This window comes from Mustela lutreola, chromosome 4, assembly GCF_030435805.1.
Source record: "Mustela lutreola isolate mMusLut2 chromosome 4, mMusLut2.pri, whole genome shotgun sequence".
NCBI classification, from domain to species: Eukaryota; Metazoa; Chordata; class Mammalia; order Carnivora; family Mustelidae; genus Mustela; species Mustela lutreola.
The window spans coordinates 176,234,860-176,251,623 of record NC_081293.1 but is presented as its reverse complement, the minus strand read 5'-3'; the positions used below and the strand labels follow the sequence as shown (position 1 = coordinate 176,251,623).

The window sequence follows — 16,764 nt, the reverse complement described above, 5'->3', positions numbered from 1 at the left end:
GGATTAACGTCTTCATTGGTTTATAGGGCTATGACTTGGGAATATAATTAATAAGACGTATTATTAACTGTGAATCTTTTGCTAATTTCCTATTTATATTTCTCATCATTTGATAAAAGTGAAACCCACCTCAATGCAAAGACAGGATGTAATAAATAATTGCATAAATATTTGGTTCCAAGGCTAATCTGGACTAAGATATCCGCTGTAGATATGTATTTGCAGGAGGAAATAGCTATGTTTAAAGTAACTATTTTTTAAGCAGGAAGCTTTCTGTTAGCCCACCTTCTCTTTCCCCTCACGCCCTTGTATGCACATACCGTGCACAAATCAGCGGGGACAAGAAGCTGAGTTTAGGGGCTGAACTATCCATTTGAAAAAAACGATGCTAAGTAAGGCTTAGATCCTCTTCTAGTTCTTATTGTCTCATCCAACTCAGAAATACTGTGCCTTCTCTCCCTAAGTGAAATCCTCCACTTTGGCTCCGGATTCTGGCCACTTTCATTTCACCTCCTATCATGAATTATGTATCTTCTCTCAACAGATTTTCATCTTATTTTTTTTTCCCCTTGGCATTTAAACATAGTTGTCCACAGCCTAAGCGTATTAAGGGCAGGGAGAACCGGGGGCACTAGCAGTGCCCTGCCCACAGGAGCTTCTAATCTCAAATCCCGCCCCGGGTTTGGAACAGAGTTTTTATTGGTTACAGGATTTATGAATCGCCCAGCGGGCCGCCCCCGCTTTCCCCGCCCGCGCCTCCCGCCTGGACCGTAGGAGACTGACCGGCGGCGGGACGAAAATTGCTAGCGGATACTGTACTAAGGACCCGTCCTCCCCCTGGCCCGCACCATCTACGTAAAATGCGAAACTTCCAGGATACCTTAGCCTAGGAACCATCACGCATGCAGTTCGTCCTCCGCGGGCCTGAGAGCAGTAAGTTCAGCCCTAGAGACCGTATACGCATGCGTGAGAACTGGGCCGCCGCACGCGTGTGATGTCACTTGCGCGCCCTTCTAAACTTCCTTGTTTTTCTTTTAGTGCGTAGGTAAGTGAATTTCTATGTCGGTGTGGAGTTCGTTGGATGGGTGTGATGTCTTTCGGTTTGTGAGCGGGTATGCTTAAAAAAAAAAAAAAAAGGTTTAGTTTAGATCAAAATTTGGTGTCGTTATTGCAAAAAGACCCTTCATAATTGTCTTTAGCGTGAGAGGGCCGTGTTCAGTATCTTGCTTGGCGTTTTGTGAGCCTCTGAGTTGAGGTAGTCTAAGTCCTCGCCCTCACAGAGCTCCAGGGGCTTGGGGAAGGTTGATGCGCACATACTAAAATTAAGTTTTGGCATTGGTGCGTGTCCCACGCAAGACGTTTGAGAAATAAGATTGAAACTACAAATCACAAGTTAGTATCAGTTTAATAGTCCTTGAGATTGTATAGGGGCTGGAGTCAGGAGGCAGCATATATTTTGGAGTAATAACCTTTTGGTGCCCAATTTTTTTTTAATTATTTGTTTGACAGAGATCACAAGTAGGCAGAGAGGTAGGCAGAGAGGCAGGCAGAGAGAGAGGAGGAAGCAGGCTCCTTGCTGAGCAGAGAGCCCAATCCCGGCTGGATCCCAGGACCCTGAGATCAGGACCTGAGCTGAAGGCAGAGGCTTTAACCCACTGAGCCACCCAGGCGTCTCAGGTGCCCAATTTGAGTACACAATATTACAACTGCTAAGGGATGAAAAAACCAAATTTTTCAATCCCCCTCCCCTTCCCCGGTAGCTAGTACATTTTAAAGCACAGTTTTGCCAAAGGACATTGTCAGTGAAGTTTTCACAGGTCCAAAAACTGGCTTTTAGAGGTACTTCTTTAAATAGAAAACTAAGTAGAAGAGGCTTGAGTTTCAGTGTCTTAGGGGAAGGCGTATATAAACCCTTGTAATAAAATTACAGAATAATCCACTCCACCCCCAAAGAGTGATTACTAACTTAAAGGAAAGAAAAAGCAAAGCAAAGTCAAAGAAACTTAAAACTACTGACTATACTTTGGGTAAAACGCTGGTCTTTGTGTTTTCAGCAGCAAGCTGTCAATTTCCTAGTTGAATTTGCTTTGGACAACATTTTGAAACAGAGCTGATATGCCACTTGAATTAATAAAAGAAGTCAATGGAGTGCCTGAAGTTGAGCTTCTAAGTGAATTAAACAAAGTAGATATCAGTTCTCTACAGCCAGGTTGTGATTATAGCAAAAAATACATCCAGGTAAGAATTTTCATCACTCAGAATGCTTTTTTCTTCTAAAAGGAATGCTTATTTTTATGTTTAGCTTATTTCTAAGAGTTGTTTTAGGAATAGTTTTATGTGTGTCACAATGTTTGTCGTTATTTGGTGCTGTTGTTCTTAATTATTTAGTGTTCATTTAGCAAACATTTATTGAATTCTTCTGTGATACAGTGGAATAAATTCCGAGGGTACAGAGATGAATGAATATGATCCTTGAACTAAAGGGGACTGAATTCTTTTGGGTTTGGACAGTTTACCTAATCTCTGATTATAATTAATAGGTTGGTATTAGCATTGTGGTATGTGAACATTTAGGAGGGAACCTTTGGTTCTGACAAGTTAGGTCAGGAAGATGGAGCTGGAACTTAAAAGGGTGATGGAGATTATACCTTTCATTTTGGGTATAAGCAGCCCTCAAGTGCATGTTGAAGAATTTGGGTGTTACCCTAAAAACTGTGGGAGACCCTTAATAGATTTTAAGCAGGACAAAGACATGACTTACTTTGAGTTTAGATTACTCTGTCTTTTAGGTGAAGAGTATATCAGAAAGGGCAAGAGAGTTGCAGTAATTTAGAGTTGATGTTGGTCTGAACCAGGGGCAAGAGGAGATGATGGGATGGAGACAGACAAAATAGTAATGAAATAATAATAATAATAGAATTTAACATTAAGCCCTTTTAGGAACTTGGTAGTGCTTTATGTATATCAACTCATTTAATCATCATAAAACCCTATGGATTGGGTACTATTATTCTTGGGCTGTGAGGAGACTGCATTTCTAAAAGGTTAAATGATTGGCTTAAGATGCAGTTAATAGGGCGCCTGGGTGGCTCAGTGGGTTAAGCCGCTGCCTTCAGCTCAGGTCATGATCTCAGAGTCCTGGGATCGAGTCCCGCATCGGGCTCTCTGCTCAGCGGAGAGCCTGCTTCCCTCTCTCTCTCTCTCTGCCTGCCTCTCCATCTACTTGTGATTTCTCTCTGTCAAATAAATAAATTAAATCTTTAAAAAAAAAAAAAAAGATGCAGTTAATAAGTAGTAGAGCTGGTGTTAGAATTTAGACTTTCTTGCTTTGGAACTGACAAGATAAGAAGCAGAATCAATAGGTTTTGGAAGATGATTAGATGAGAGAGGTTAAAAAGGAGTTCCGGAAATTTCCCTGCTTTTAAGTCCTGTTCACCCTGCGAGAATAATAGGCATACATTTAGGAAGAAAGATAATGAGTTCGGTTTTGGATATCTTTCAGAGGTTATTAGAGGTATCCAGGTAGTAATGTCCGATAGGCAAATAGATTTGGGGTTCTGGAGCTCATAGGGTTCCTCCTCAGGGAAAAAGAACAGAATGAGAAGATGTATTGAAGGATGTCAATATTAAGAAAGTAGCATGAATAAGAGAGATAATCCAGAGGCGTAGGAGAAAAACCAGGAGAGAGTGATGTTTTGTATACTTAGTAAGGTAAGATTCAAGGAGTAGTATCATAACTAGTAACTCACAAGTAGTAACTCTTAGATAAATTGCTTTCTGGTACACACACTCAAGTGATTTACATATGTTCCCTCTTTTAAGTCTTGAAAGAACCCTGTGAATAGATACTATTATTCCCATATTATAGTTGGGAAAACAGATACAGGTTAAGTAATTCATCCAAGGTTAGCTAGTAAGTGGCTGAGCTGTGATTTGAATTTTCATTGTCTTTGCCACTAACCAAAGCATTATGTTCCTGCTAAACATGCAAAAACATTTGGAAAATATCTGTTAGATTTAATAATCAAGAAAGTACTGGTCACTTGGAAAGACTGATGTTGCTGGGTTGGCTTTCAGTGGTTTGAGGATTCAGTGTTGGGTGAGAAAGTGAGAGCAGGAATTGTCTTTCAAGAAGTTGGAGTATGTTGTGGTATTTAGATATTTTGATTATGGAAGTCATAGTCCTGTAATAGGAACAGAAAGTTTTTAAATTTTAGCTGAGTCAGTTTTGCATTTGGTTAACAGTGACTAGCTTTTATACTATCTAAAGTCAACTTCACAACTACTGCACTAAAGTGAAATAAAACACATTACATTTTTAAAAATTTATCTGCATTTCCTTTCCTCTTCTATTCTTTCCTCACCCTGTCCCCTTTTCCTCCCAGTACACTCACACTCAAAACTCATAGACCACGTTCACAAATTTATCCTATAGCAGTTTAGCACCCTGAAAAGGAGTGGAAGCCCTGGAGACTTCCAGGCTGGTTGGATTCAAGCACAGACCCACCATTTACTAGTGTTGTAATTGGGAAAGTAATTTTATCTGCCTGTACCTTATCTTTTCCATTTGTGAGCTAGGAATTGTAATAGAACCTACTTCATAGAAATGCAGTGAGGATTAAATGTAAAGTACTTAATGACTTCTAAGTATTCAGTAAGTGCTGATTACTGTGGTCAATATAATGGTATCATTAACATGCCTTTGGACAGGAATTTACCTAATCTCATAGTTTTCAGTGAAAATAATGTATCATAATCTCATTCACCAGAGACAGGATGATTTTGCAGTTAGTGAAGTTCAAGCTTCAAAGGCTTTACTTGAACAAGCCCAGTACCATGTTAGGAGTCTTAGAAACGAATTTACATTTTCGTATTTGTAAAATACACGCAAGTGGAATGTTTTAACCTAAAATGGTTAAGATTGCTATCTCTTTCCATTTTGCCTTCCCCCTCCATCCCATTTCCTGTCTTATCAAGTGACATTGGAATGGCTGAGAACATTTTTGGAACATGTAGGTAGGGGGAAGTTGACTTGTGGAATAGGTTTAATGAGTTGTATTTGTGTGTTTTGCAGTTAGTTCCATTTATAGCCAGATATACCACCTCTCCTGGTGTAAGAAATGTTCTCCAGGAACACTCCCACTCCTTGGGTAGTATAGAAGAAAAGTACAGAGTCAGAAGTTGTAGGAGGGTATGAATATATACTGTTAAACCTAGCATGGGATGATGTATAGTTAGTGGATAAAAATAGGTACTGAAACAATGGAATCAGGTACTTCAAGGACAGTTGTTACAAATCTTAAGGTTATATAGGAAAGAAACTTAATAGAAATTCTTTTCAAACTTGTCAGCAGTCCTAAAAATTTACACAAGGTTACTAATAACAAGTGGTGAAGTAAATACAGTTGTTGTAAACTATCAATAACAAAATAATTATGATTTCTCACTTTAAATATTCCATTTCATATTAAAGAATACATTTTGTTGTAAAGGAAAGAAGAGGAAGGGATGCATTTAAAGAGGATGTAAGATTAAAGGGTTAATAACACTGGGGACATTTAATAACACAGGGATCTGTCTAAATATGTTATTGTTACTGATTTGTAATTTCTGCAAGATTTCAGGTATTTTGAAGTTTATTAAGACTTAATTGAATAGGTCACATATGGTTTGCCTTCCTGAACATTCCTGTAGTTGATAACAATGTGTTTTCAGCAATTGTCTGGTCTGTTGGTCTGTGAATGTTAATGGTATAAACTTGTATGATTGTGTTTTCAGGTCTTCTCTATTTGTACTGATTTTATTTCTCCTTGTTCTATCAGTTACTGAGAGAGAGGTGTTAAAACCAGCTGTTTCAAAGCTTTTTTATTAAGTGTCTATGTATTTTGGATTGTCATTTCTTTTTGATGAATGTATCCTTTTGTCATTATCAGCTGTCTCTATCTCTGGTAACTCTTTGAGCATCTGTTTTTTCTGGTAATACAGCCATGCCAGCATTCCTAGATTAACTGTTTGGCTGATATGTCTTTTATTTTTAATTTATTTTTATATTTTAAGCATCCCTTAGATAGCATTCATTAGATCATGCTTTTTAATCAAGTCTGTCAGTCCAACAAAATCACTATTTAACCGGATGGAGCCACTCTGGCTAAATAGGCCTTTACACTCACCATTTATTTGGAGTGCTTAATTTATATGTAAAGTAATTGTTATAATGGTGTTTAAGTAATACTGTCTTGCTCTTTGATTTCCATTTGTCCTTCCTGTGATCCTCTTTCCTCCCTTCCTGAGTTCTCTGGGTTCTGTTAAATATTGTTTCCCATTCTATTCTATTTTCTCTGTTGGTTTGAACAGCACCTGCCTCATTAGTGGTTAATCTAGTACTAACAATACATTCTTATTAAAATCTACTTAGAGTCAATATTGTACACTTTTCACATGACACTTTTTTTTATTTCTCATGTTCTGCTTCATTCTTCTCACTTGAAGAATGAAGTGAATAAAATAAAAGAATTTTATAGCATTAAAATTTCATTTCCTACTCCCCTGTTCCTTGAGCTGTTAGGATAAACTTCCACCTTACAATGTTAGCTCTTGCTTTTAAATGGGAAATTGTCTTTTAAGGAAATCAAGAGAAGGCAAAAATACAGTATTTTATACTGACTGACATATTTACTATATCTGATGTGTTTTATTTTTACCAGTAGACCCAATTTTCCCTTCATCTTGAAAAATATCCATTAGCATTTCTTGTAGTACAGCCAGAGATGAATTTGCTTAGTATTCCTTCTTATAATTGGGGGTGATACGGGGCACCTGGGTGGCTCAGTTATTAAGTGTCTGCCTTAGGCTCAGGTCATGATCCCAGGGTCCTAGAATTGAGCCCCACATTGGGAAGCAGGGAACCTGCTTCTACCTCTCCCACTTCCCCTGCTTGTGTTCCCTCTCTTGCTGTGTCTCTCTCTCTGTGAAATAAATGAAATCTTTAAAAATGAGGGGGGTGATACATTTAATATCTAATATTCACTTTTATCCTGAAAGCTAATATGAGATTTGTGGAGTATAGGCTAACTATAATTTTTACTCTCAGCAATGACTCAGTTTTCTGTCCCCCATCTTCCTCATTCACGGCAATGTGGTGAGGATCAAAAGTCTTCCTGTGGGTGAAAATTGGATTTCTTGGACTGTAGAAAAGGAACCTTGAAATTATGAATCTGGGAGTTTATGTAGGACAGCTATCCAGCTTTACCCTCTCCCTCTGAGAGACAGGACAGAAATCTCATCTCCTGAATGTAAATCCATCATTGAGAATGTAAAGAACTGTCTAAAGGGTTTCTCCATCCCTTATTGAAATGTAAACACATAACTCTGAGGACATAAATCTCCCTGGAAGTCTCTCACTATTCAGTCATCCTTAAACTTCCAAAGCTTGTTGTTTAGTTCAACTTCCACTTTTTTCTCTTGATGTTTGAGGAGTACCTTTTCCAGGTTTGAGGGCTCCTCCCCAGGTGCTGGGCCTCTCTCCCTAGGTGCCTGAGTTTTTGGCTCTCCGTTGTTGTAAAATCTGGGTGTCCCATTCCAGAAAGCAGAATGTCATTTTTCAGTCATTCTGAACTCTCACTTAGAGCTTTCATCCAGGTGGATCAAGTGTAAGAGTAACAAAAGCACCTGTTTTAAGTTCATTTTGATTAATTTAATCTGATCAAAGTTCTCTTGATTACTTTATGTCTTGATAGTGTGTCCTTTCCTGTGTTTTTATATGCCTCATAAGTTGTTGTTGTAGGCTGTACCTCCTGTGACGGGCAGTGGGAACCAAAGGCAGTAGTTTTTTATTCCTGAGAATGTGCGGGTCTTTCTGTGAGGCCTTTAGTGTGGTTTGTTGAGTTAATCTAGTTAGAAGTTGAGTGAGGTTTCAGCTTTGTTATTTTGGTTACTTCAGTGTGCTTATAAGCTTTAAATTCCTTCAGAATTTCTTTGTATTTAGAAGGAAGTTTGGTTGGCCAGAGGGGTTTTCTCATTGTCCTTAGTTAGGTCTTTCCTTGTGCTTAACTTCTGCTGAAGTTTCTCTCCCAGCTCTTGTGCCTCTGTCCCAGTAGTACATCATGTTAATTAATCTTGTGATAAGTGGATGTCCTTTGTTCTGCGTTAGTCTTGGTGTTGTCAGGCAAGGTGACTCAGGCAAGGTGACTTGGGTCTTGTGGGTGAGGTCTGCTAGTGATTCTGCCCTGTCCCTAGCTGTAGGTCTGGCCCTCACAGCTGTATACCCCTTTCTCCTTATCCCTAGAAGAGTAGAGAGCGTTTTTTTCTGCAGTATGTTTTCACGAAAGCTCTAATGAGAGTCATAGCTTTTGTCCTCCTAGGAGTTTAAGAGCTTTGCCCTCCTAAGCAGTTTAAGGACTTTATTTTGAGAGAAATATGGGGAAGGGAGATGGGGAACCCTGGCAGGGTTTCCTACAATAACTGCTACCATCCTTACGCTGACTCCTGGCCTGACTTTTGTCTTCAGATTTTTGGAGAAGAGCTTATAAATGGGTGTGAATTCCCGCTTGTGTTTGCAGCTCCCACAAGTTCCAGGTCTTCTCAGTGGCCCACACTTAGCCTTAGCAACTCATTAAAATGTTAGATGAATTTTCTGACAGATGTCAGGCAGCATTTGCCATTTACTTCAGGTGAGCAACTGCTTGCCACCCATCTCTCCTTGAAGATCTTCCCTTTCTTTAAATTTCTGATTAGTTGGTTGCCTTGTGACCTCAACTCACTGTTGCCCCTCTCTTAGTGGAGATACTTTTCTTTTCCTAATTGCTGGTTAGTTGGTTGTCTTTTGGTTTTAATTCTCTCGCAGGTCAAAAAAAGGTTGAAATTTGTACATTGTCCAACCTTTTGTTGTACTTTCCAGCTTTCTACCTCCAAGTGGAACTATTTTTACTTCTGACCGAATCATGCGTGATTGAAAGCCTTATTTTAATTTTTTTTTTAATTCCTAGTTTTATAAGTAAAATTGGTGTAGGAATGTAGGTTTTTGTTGTTGCTGGCTATATCAAAGTCTGGAATATTAGTGTGGGAGATGTGTATTAGAGATCCATTTTTATTTTTTATTTTTTTAAAAGATTTATTTATTTGACAGAGAAAGAGAGAGAGCACAAATAGGCAGAGCAGCAGACAGAAGGAGAGGGAGAAGTAGGCTCTCCGCTGAACAGGACCCTAGGATCATGACCTGAGCCGAAGGCGGCCGCTTAACTGACTGAGCCACCCAGGCACCCCAGAGATCCATTTTTAAATTTTATTAAGTTTAAAATTTAAAAATTTTTAAATTTTATTAAATTTTATTTCTACGTGGAAGTTTTCAAAGAGACCTATAATGTATTTATTCATAGGATCGTTAAATTTTAGAACCAGAAGAAAGTATAGAAACTACCTACATTAAATACTTCATTTTATCTGAGAGACTGATTAAATAGCTTTTTTAAGGTGACAGACTTTGTTAGTTATAGAAGAATGAGGACTAAACTCTGTGTGCTGTAGTTCATTGCTTGGCCCTCTCTGCACTGCCCTCATTTATGACATTACCATTTCGCATTTTTTAATTCTTTAAATTAGTCTTTATTTAGTGTTTAATTAGTTTTATAGTTTAGCTATTTTAATAAATTATTAAATAATTAAACTTATTTAATTATTTAGTGTTTAATTAGTGTTTATTTAGTTTAAATTAGTGTTTCTTTCTTTCTAGGAGCGGACTCTTCATTTTTCTTCTGTAGAGAACAGCGTTCTGAGGGTTAAAAGGAAGCTGAAGTTGAGCTAGCTCATCTTTATCTGTAAAATGAGGAATTGGATAATACTTAACTAATAAGATTGCTTAAAAAATTAAGTTATGACCCTAAATAATTAGGCCTTCTGAAATTTATTCAGTAAAATCACTTTCATTTCTTAAATATGGTGACTTGAACATAGTACTTTGATTTTTTTTGGAAAAATAAAAGTTTATTGCTTTTAAAATAGTTTTTCCAATTTTAACATATCTCTTGGTGTTATAATAAGCTCTTTTGGGTTTTCTGTATAATCATTTTTCTCTCATTTTAGGGAAAACTCTCACTTATTTCTTCTTTAACTTATGGTGGAAACAGAACAGCTGTTTTGAAGATTGCACTACAAGGTATACAGTGTAATAAGACAATTTCTGCTTAACCTTTTTTTTTTTTTACCTTATCATCTACAAATGGATAACTTATATATGTGTACACGCATAAGCACAGAAATGATTTCTAATGGGTAATACATATACAGTAGTGTAAAAAAACTATAGAATAAATAAATTTTTCCATACCACCTATCCTCTTTCCCCTCACCCATTTCTTCTATTTTACTTCAGATTCCTTTAATCTCACATCTAAACTGTTAAAATAGCTAACTGGTACCCCTGCTTCTAGTTTCACTAGTGTGACCTAAATAGTTTAGCAAACTTAAAACACTGCTTTCAACGTGTTATTTGTTATCTAGGTATAGTTATATGAGATTATGCCTTCTTCCTAGAAACTGTGAAATAATCCTGGTAGGCTAGGAAGATCTGCCGTGGAATATTTGAGGACCGGAATAGGTCTCATCTGAGTCGTGAAATTGGACTGAAGAATGGCCTGCCGCAGTCAGTGGGAAACAGACTTTGAATTACAACATACTTTAACTACTGAAAACCAGTTTTATATTAGATACTGTTCTAGGTATGGGAGATATGGCAGTGACCAAAATAAAGCCTTTGCCTTCATGAAGTTTACATTTTAGGGGAGTACGTAAATTCAATAAATAATTACATATGTAGTATTAGAAATGTGGTCTGAAGAAAAACAAAGCATAATAGGGTAGTAGGCCTGATGAATCATTCTTTTGATATATTGTTAGGTTTAATTTACAAATACTTAATTAAGGATTTTTACATCTAAGTTTATGAAGGATGTTGTTTCATGTCTTTCTTTTCTTGTAATGATTTTGAGTTTAGTATCCGCGTAATGCTCTCTTCCTGGAAAGAGCTGTTAACTGCCTCCTTCTATTTTCTGGAAGAGTTTATCTGTAATTGCTTTTATTTCTTTCTTAAATGTTCGTAGAATTCATCAGTGAAGCCAACTGTGCCTGGAAATTTCTTTATGGGAAAGTTCTAAACCCTCAATTCAGTGTATTTATTTATTAATAGGGCTTTTCTTTTCTTTTTTCCATGAGTAAGCTTCAGTAGTTTGTTTCTGAAGGAATTTGTCTATTTCATCTTAGTTGTCAACAATATTGGTAAAAAGTTATTCATAATATATTTTTGATATACTTTTAATGTTGGTAGGACCTATAGGGATGTCCTGTTTCATTTATTTGATAATTTGTGACTACCTTCTCATTTTCCCCCGATCATTTTGGCTAGATATTTATTTTATTGATATTTAAAATCACCTTTTCTTTTCATTGATTCTTTTCTGTTTTTTAGTTTTCTTTAACATTTAGTTTTTGTTAATCTGCTGTTATCTCCACTCAATGTACTATTATTAACTTCTAATACTATATTTTTCAACTTCGAAAGTTCATTTTGAGATTTTTAAAATATCTTCCATTTCTCCTAATGATGTTCATGGAGGTAATTTTTTTTACTGGACACCAAACATTTAGAATTTTATATTATCATGTTGGATTTATTTATTACCCATCCTTTAAATATTACTTGTCTTTATTTTGGGATACATTTAATTTTCCTGGAATCAGTTTGATTCGCTTCATTGGGTGGATATAGAACAGCCTTTATTTTCAGACTAATTTGGCCTTATCACTAAGGAAATAACCTTCTGACAGTTCTGCTCTCTGCCTTGTGTATGACGATTCCATTCTGTGTGGTTGGAACCAGAACAATTCCTAGCCCTGTGTGTCTCAGAATTGTTCTGCCTTTTCCTTTCATGTGGTTCTTTTTCTACCTGAGGTACTTATCTTCCACGTACTTGGAGAGAAGTATTCAGGCAAAGACCTGAAGGACCCATCTCAGGGTTGCAGAGCACTCTGTATCTGTGCTGCTGTTTTTGGCACTCTGCCCTGCAAATTCTAGCCACCTTGCTGTCCTCGTATCTGAACTCTTCTGAATTTGGTGAAGGCTGCTGAGCTTTGTTGCATTTTTTTTTTAATTTTTTTTAGATTTTATTTATTTATTTGACAGAGAGAAATCACAAGTAGTCGGAGAGGCAGGCAGAGAAGAGAGAGGGAAGCAGGCTCCCTGCTGAGCAGAGAGCCTGATGCGGGACTCGATCCCAGGACCCTGAGATCATGACCTGGGCCGAAGTCAGCGGCTTAACCCACTGAGCCACCCAGGCGCCCCCTTTGTTGCATTTTAAATCCATTTTCTGCTGCGTGGAAATTCTTCAGGAAGTAAGCCAGGGGTAATGCCTTATTTTCCTTCTCAGAACACGTTCCTGCACTTCCTGTTGTCTGGTACCTGAAAACTGTTGTTTCATATATTTTTCCTTAGCTTTCTAGTCATTTCTAGTCATTTTAAGACTGGAGAATAAACCTATTAGTCTGTCATGGCCAGACACAGACATCTGATAGGTCATTTAAGATATTAACAGTGTTAGAAATCACGGTGTTTTTATATTTGATATACATTAGTGATTCAGTTTATGTATACGCTTGTTTTGAGGAGTTGAAGAGGTAAGTGAAGGGAGGCAGTAGGCAGCTGTGAGGCAGTTGTTTCACTGCTGCATGCCACCAGCCTGACAGAGTAGAAGATTCGAGAATTCTAAGTCACACAAAAAAGGCTATCATTTTGGGAAAGATCTTTCATATACTCCTATAGATGCATAAAAATCTGATACGATGGCAGTTTCTTGGAGTAGTTGAATATTTGAAAGCTAATATGAATGAGACTTTCCTCAGATGATATAATCGACTCTTAGCATTTTGGCCCTGCTGCTCTGGTTGTAGAAGGTGATCTCTGAAGAGTGAAAATTGTGGAAATTCTTCTTTTTCCCAATTAAGTTTCATTTTCAAAAATCATAGATCGTTTGGTCTTTACACATACACTATTCTTTTACTCTTTAATTTGTGTGTGCTGGAGGAGAAAATCACACTTACCTATATTAAAACTTAATGTGCTGACACTAGATTGCTGGAAGTTCAGAAAATGAACTATTTTGGGGGTGATATGTTATATAGTATAAAAATTGAATAATTACCACACTCAATTTATTTTTATTATAAACATAGAAAATAAATAGAATGTGGATATTTTATACTGTTAATGTAATATTTATCAAAATTTATAAAATGTATTCTAATTGAATCTTATAATAATTTTGGTTTTACTACCTAATAGTATTCTGTGCATTATCTTTGCATTACTTAAGGTATTAAACTAAAAGTGAATTATAAAAATTTTACTTATTCTTCATAATTATATTTTGAAACAACTACAGTTTTTAGAATGTAGTTATCAGTCAGTTTTCTTATGTGTGTAAAACTGCTCTATCTAATTAGTGTTTTTCTGTATGTGCTTTTTCCTCTATAGAACAAGAAAATTCAAATTCAGAGATCAACACCATCAATGTATTATTTTTTGGAAAATTAGCAAAGGACTGTGCAAAAGTTTTCTATGAAGGGGTAAATTATTTTCATGTTACTTTTTGTTTTAGGAGTATAATTTAAAATTATTGATGTTATATTCATTCTGTAGATCTTTTTTTGGTTTTATTTTCTTTTGTTTTGTTTTACATATTCATTATGTATTTGCAGATATAAAAAAAGGATACTTCAGAAATAGTTTTAAAATTGTAACATTCCAAAGATATTATAAAACTTAACACTGACATAAAAACGGACAATTTTTTCTTTCACTTCATTTTAATATTTAACAGAATGTCTTAAGGATATATACATTTTCCCTTCAATTAAAAAATAATTCTTAATAACTAAAAAATTATAAGCTATAACTGTATTTTTTTATTATTTTCTGATAATTGTTTCAAAATACATGCCTGTTAAATCCAACAAAATGCTTCCAAACTGAGCCAACAGCAGATTAAAAGGAGCAGACACTATGACAAAGTGAGATTTATCCCAGGAGTACGGTTAGGTTCAGCATAAAAAAATCAGTCCATGTAACATATCACATTAATAGAAAAAGGGAAAAAACAGATGGTCATCTGAACTTATACACGAAAGGCATTGGATAAAATCCTGTACTCTTTTGTAATCAAAACACTTGGGAAACTAGGAACATAAGGAAACTTCCTCAACACAACATAGGGAAATTATGAGAAACTCACAGGTAACATTAAACTCAGTGGTGAACAACTCAAAGGTCCTCACTAAGATTAGGAACAAGACAAGGATGCTTACTTTACCACTGCTTTTCAACCTTCCACTGAAAGTTCTAGCCAGAGCAGTTATATAAGAAAATGAAATAAAAGACACCTAATTTTAAAGGGAGAGGTAAGACTGTCTCTACTTTCATATGACATGATTCTGTATTTGTAGATCCCAGAGAATCCAAAAGAAAGCCACTAGGATTAATAAATGAATTCGGCAGCATTGGAGGGTACAAAGTGGACACATAAAAATCCGTTGTTACTATTTACGCATAATGAGTGGTCTAGAAAGGAAGCTATGAAAACAATTCTATGTGTGTTAGCATCTGAAGGAATAATATACCTGTGAGTATATGTAACCAATGAGGTGAAGGATTTCTACATTGAAAGTTCAAAAACATTGCTAAAAGAAATTAAATAAGACCTAAATAAGTGGAATGACATTTATATTCTTGGGTAGGAAGACAATATTGTTAAGCTATCAGGACCAACCAAAGTGACTTGTAGATTTAGTGTAATCCCTATCAAAATTCTATCAGACTTTAGAAATGGAAAGGCTGACTCTCAGATTCATTGAGAGTTTCAAGGGACCCTGAACAATCTAGTAAAAGAATAACAGAGTCAGAAGACCCACACTTCATGATTTCAAAACTCAGCACAAAGATACTGTAATCGGGCGCCTGGGTGGCTCAGTGGGTTGGGCCGCTGCCTTCGGCTCAGGTCATGATCTCAGGGTCCTGGGATCGAGCCCCGCATCGGGCTCTCCGCTCAGCGGGGAGCCTGCTTCCTCCTCTCTCTCTCTGCCTGCCTCTCTGCCTGCTTGTGATCTCTCTGTCAAGTGAATAAATGAAATCTTTAAAAAAAAAAAAAAAAAAAGATACTGTAATCAACACTGTGGGACTGTTATAAAGATAGATATGTATAACAACAGAATAGAGTTAAGGGTCGAGAAGTAAACCCATGTATTTATGGGCAGTTGATTTTTGACAAAGGTGTTAACATCCATTCAGTGTAAAATGATACAGCCACGGTGGAAAACAGTTGGACGTTTCTTCTTAGAATCATGATATGACCTAGCAACCCCACTAATAGATATACAGACAAAATAATTGAAAACAAGAATTCAAACAGATATTTGTACACGAGTGGACAATCATGTACAAATCAAATTGATGGAGCATTGCAGCAGTTCCCCCCTTTATCTGTGGGAACAGGTTGTAGGACCCCCCACTGGAAGCCTGAAACTATGGATAGTACTGAACCCTGTATACATTGTTCTTCCTATATATACACACCTGTCATAGTAAGTTTAATTTATAAATTAGGCATAGCTGGAGATTAATAGCAATCAATAATAAAATAGAACATTTATGGTAATATACTGTAATAAAATTAATGTGAATGTGGTTACTTTCTCTGAAAATATTGTACAGTGCTTACTCTTCCTGTGATGATGTGAGATGATAAAAGGCATACATGATGAGAGGAAGTGAGGTGAATGGCATAGGCACCGCAGTATAGCCTTAGGCTACTATTAACCTTCTGACAGTATGTCAGAAGGAGGATCATCCGCTTCTGGACCGTGGTTGACAGTAGGCATCTGAAACCATGGAAAGCAAAATCACACACGAGGGGGACTACCTCATTTATAATGGCCAAAAGGTGGCAAGAACCCAAGTGTCCATTAGCAGGTGAATAGATAAATAATGTGCTATAGTCATATAATGGAATATTACTCAGCCATAAAAAGGAATGAAGTTCTGATACATGCTACATCATGGATGAACTTGGAAACATTATGCTAAGTGAGAGAAGCCAAACACAAAAGGACAACTATTTTGTGATTCCTTCTATATGAATATGTGGAATAGGCAAATTCACAGAGACAGAAAGTAGATGAGAGATTACCAAGAGCCTGGGTTGGTGGGGGGAATGGGGAGTTTTTCCTCAGTGGTTAAAAAATTTCTACTTGGGGTGAAGAAAAGGTTTGACAATAGGTAGTGGTGATGGTTGCACACATTGTGATTGTAATTAATGTCATTGAGTTATACACTTAAAAATGGTTAAAATGGGGCACCTGGGTGGCTCAGTGGGTTAAGCCTCTGCCATTAGCTCAGGTCATGATCTCAGGGTCCTGGGATCGAGCCCCACATCGGGCTCTGTGCTTGGCAGGGAGCCTGCTTACCCCCTCTCTTTCTGCCTGCCTCTGTGCCTACTTGTGATCTCTCTCTCTCCTTCTCTCTGTCAGATGAACAAATAAAATCTTAAAAAAAAAAAAAAAAACTTAAAAAAATAGTTAGATGACAAGTTTTCCATTATGTTTTGCTTCAGTTAAAAAAACATGTCTGCAGTGCAATATTTAGCCAATACAGATATGTAATAGAAAATGAGTCCTTCAGAGTTCTTATGCAGCATACTTTCTATTGGAGAAAGGTAGATAGTGAAC

General features: G+C 36.8%; 1 protein-coding gene and 1 long non-coding RNA gene across 8 annotated transcripts in view; one reads left to right on the top strand and one right to left on the bottom strand.

The window, feature by feature from the left end:
• LOC131829710 (uncharacterized) overlaps positions 1-944 on the bottom strand; it is a 37,800-nt gene extending 36,856 nt beyond the window's left edge. The window contains exon 1 of the long non-coding RNA XR_009352964.1: positions 881-944. This is a non-coding gene — a long non-coding RNA (uncharacterized LOC131829710). The remainder of the gene's footprint in view (positions 1-880) is intronic.
• Positions 765-16,764, top strand: part of POT1 (protection of telomeres 1) — a 77,797-nt gene continuing 61,797 nt past the window's right edge. The window contains exons 1-4 of one of the 7 annotated variants that reach the window (XM_059171753.1): positions 765-933; positions 2,058-2,238; positions 10,078-10,150; positions 13,520-13,611. In XM_059171753.1, coding sequence (XP_059027736.1) covers positions 2,116-2,238; positions 10,078-10,150; positions 13,520-13,611 — 288 coding nt within the window. In that variant the 5' untranslated portion in view covers positions 765-933; positions 2,058-2,115. Of the gene's footprint in view, positions 1,113-2,054; positions 2,239-10,077; positions 10,151-13,519; positions 13,612-16,764 lie in introns of those variants that run through there. The other 6 variants (XM_059171751.1, XM_059171747.1, XM_059171750.1 and 3 more) reach the window with 6 other exon arrangements.